The sequence below is a fragment of the Arachis duranensis genome, chromosome 7 (genome assembly GCF_000817695.3).
Source record: "Arachis duranensis cultivar V14167 chromosome 7, aradu.V14167.gnm2.J7QH, whole genome shotgun sequence".
In the NCBI taxonomy this organism is placed as follows: Eukaryota; Viridiplantae; Streptophyta; class Magnoliopsida; order Fabales; family Fabaceae; genus Arachis; species Arachis duranensis.
Genome location: NC_029778.3, coordinates 60,215,106 through 60,217,716, shown reverse-complemented (window position 1 = coordinate 60,217,716; position 2,611 = coordinate 60,215,106). Strand labels below are relative to the sequence as shown.

Genomic DNA, 2,611 nt, shown 5'->3' with positions numbered 1-2,611 from the left:
TATATAGAAATCAAATTTAAAAAATAAATAAATAAATAAAAATCAGTGTTACTAGCTATGGTCTATGGACCTATGGTAGTAGTTGCCGGGGATCGGACTATAGGTATAGCTTTTATGTTTCTTACTTTCTTCACAAGTTCTCCTTGTTAAATGTCCAAATTTTTATGTACAAATATTCAAAGTTCTACACCGAACCTAGCTAGCTCATGTATCCTTTGAGCGTTCATGTTTCATTTTCATGTACTAATTAAAATAGTAAGTTCAACTAATAACATTGTATGTAATACATGATTAAGCTGTCGATGGAGGGAACAAGAGATCAGAAGGTCGCTCACCAACATTATTATTATCCACCTCCACCCCTAAACACTGAGCGGATGCAGATCTTCTCCCTAACCGACTCCAATTCTTGGTCAAAAACGGCGGCGTCAAAGTAAACCGCCACCGCTCGTAATCGCCGCGGCAGTTGCCAACGCTTCCTGTCCTATACCCCTTTGTCCCACTACTCATTCTCACTAATCCCACACAAGTCTTTGCACGCTTCAATCTCGAGTTCATGAAAACCTCGCTTCGAACCCCACTCGGTAACCTCAGAGTAAACCTTTCAAAATCCTTATCACCGGTCTGAACCCTGGTTAAGGATGTTCCGGCCGAGTTAGACCGCGGAAACAATAAAGAACGCAGGGTTTGGCCTGTCATAACATCGTTCACCGTACGGCTTCTACGTAGCAAATCACCTTTCGATGAAAACGGTTCGACGACGTCGTTTTGATCCCTGCCCCTAACATCAGCAGCAGCGTCCTCTTGTTCGTTGCTTTGGCCCTGCTCCTCCATTTCGGTGATGACGTCATCATCAGGAATGTGAATTGAGAATATGGAAGATGAATGGACGTCGTTTTGCGTTGGATCGAGGTCGGCGCGGCAAACGGGACACGTGGAGTGAGATGCCAGCCAGGCGTCGATGCAGGTTGGGTGAAACACGTGGCTGCATTTGGGGATCAAGCGAAGGGTCTCTTGGTCCTCGAACTCGCTTATGCACACCGCGCATGCCAATGCGCACGTGCCGATCTTGTGGCCCTTCACGGAGGAGTAGAGACAAGTAGGGAATGTTTCGATTGTCTCTTGGCTGAGGCCAACACACTCACTGTGGGATCGGCGATCGTTAAGTTCGTCCGCTACCATGGCGATATTCAGCCTGCGAGACTGTACGCGGGCTGGGCGACGGGTGCAGTGGCGCGAGTAGAGCGAGATGAAGGCTGAGAGGAGGAACATAAAGACGATGATGATCATGATGGCCACCATGGAATTTTTGTTGGGTGGTCCTATTGGGGATGTTTGAGACAAATATGTTGGGGTTTTTGCGGCAGTTATCAGCTGAGATGTTGCTTCTGGCGGCTTCTGCATGAGAAGGGCAAAGAGGAGGAAACTGATCATGTAGTAGTGTTCGACAAGACTGCCGTTTTGGGTCATTATTGTTGTCGTTTTGAACGATATTTCTTAGTATTTATTGTGGGTCATTGAAGATGTGTGCATGGAAGTGAACTACTCATTCTAACGGGGGAGTTAAAACTTAAAAGCTAAATATGAACTACGGTATCATTAGCGCTTACAAAGGGCACCGACTTATATTTCATTTTGTGGGTTTTTGTTATGTTTGCTTTTTTATCCCTTGATGAAGTTGAAGAGAAATTATTGGGAGAAAATGTGACGTTGAGGAGTATACATTTTTTTTAAATAGAGTGAGAAGTTTCGTTTAAAGTTTTTCTAAATGAATAAAGTTACCCATGAAAGGGTTTGAGAAAAATATGTATTAAAATTTTTAAATATTAAAATATATTTTAAAAATTATTTTTCATAGACAAATATACACGTTAGATTTCCAAAATCTACTATCGATATGACATTTTTGTCTATAAAAAAATAAAATAGTATTTGTATATAAAATTAATAATTACATTGTACCGCATTTTACGGATAAAATCGAGTTATATTTCGACACGATTTATTATAAAAACGGTTCTCTCTTAACGGAACACTCCCTATAATCTCGCTACGAGATCGATCACGAAGATCTCGGATAAAATCAACTACTACTTCAACACTCACCGGGCTATAAATCAAGCACGGTACCGACGATATAACACACAAGAAATTCATCCCACAACAACACACGATAAAACAATACTCCGATCATATACTCGCTTCTATTTTTTAAGTGATTCTTTTTACTGATTTAAGCGTTAAAATCTTTTTTGCAGGTATCACGTTCGAGTCTGAGTTCACGAGAATACTTCCAGTTTGGTTTAAGCCGTAAGGCGCCTTAGAATTGACGTGAGGCCGTGATGCGAGGCCGATATATAACTCGAAAAAAGTACATTTGCTAGAACAGTAATTAAAATTAGTCAAATATTTATTTATGTATAAATATACATTATTTAATTTATTTTTAATGTATATTTTATATTTCAATATATATTTTATATTATAATGGATAATTTTAGCATATATCTAACATTAATAAAAAAATTTTAGAGTGTACATTATATTTACATATATTTTAATTTTTGTGTATTTTTATATATTTCAATTTTTTTTGTGTATTTCATTTATT

At 38.9% G+C, this 2,611-nt stretch overlaps 1 protein-coding gene across 1 annotated transcript; it reads right to left on the bottom strand.

The window, feature by feature from the left end:
• Nucleotides 1-291: 291 nt before the first annotated feature.
• On the bottom strand, nt 292-1,470 carry LOC107459182 (RING-H2 finger protein ATL11). The gene has a single exon (XM_016077398.3). It carries the CDS (start codon nt 1,468-1,470, stop codon nt 292-294), a length of 1,179 nt encoding a protein of 392 aa, XP_015932884.1.
• Nucleotides 1,471-2,611: the final 1,141 nt, after the last annotated feature.

What these genes read in the sequence shown, in the direction of transcription:
- LOC107459182 (XM_016077398.3), bottom strand. Translation starts at nt 1,470, where the DNA reads ATGACCCAAAACGGCAGTCTTGTCGAACACTACTACATGATCAGTTTC.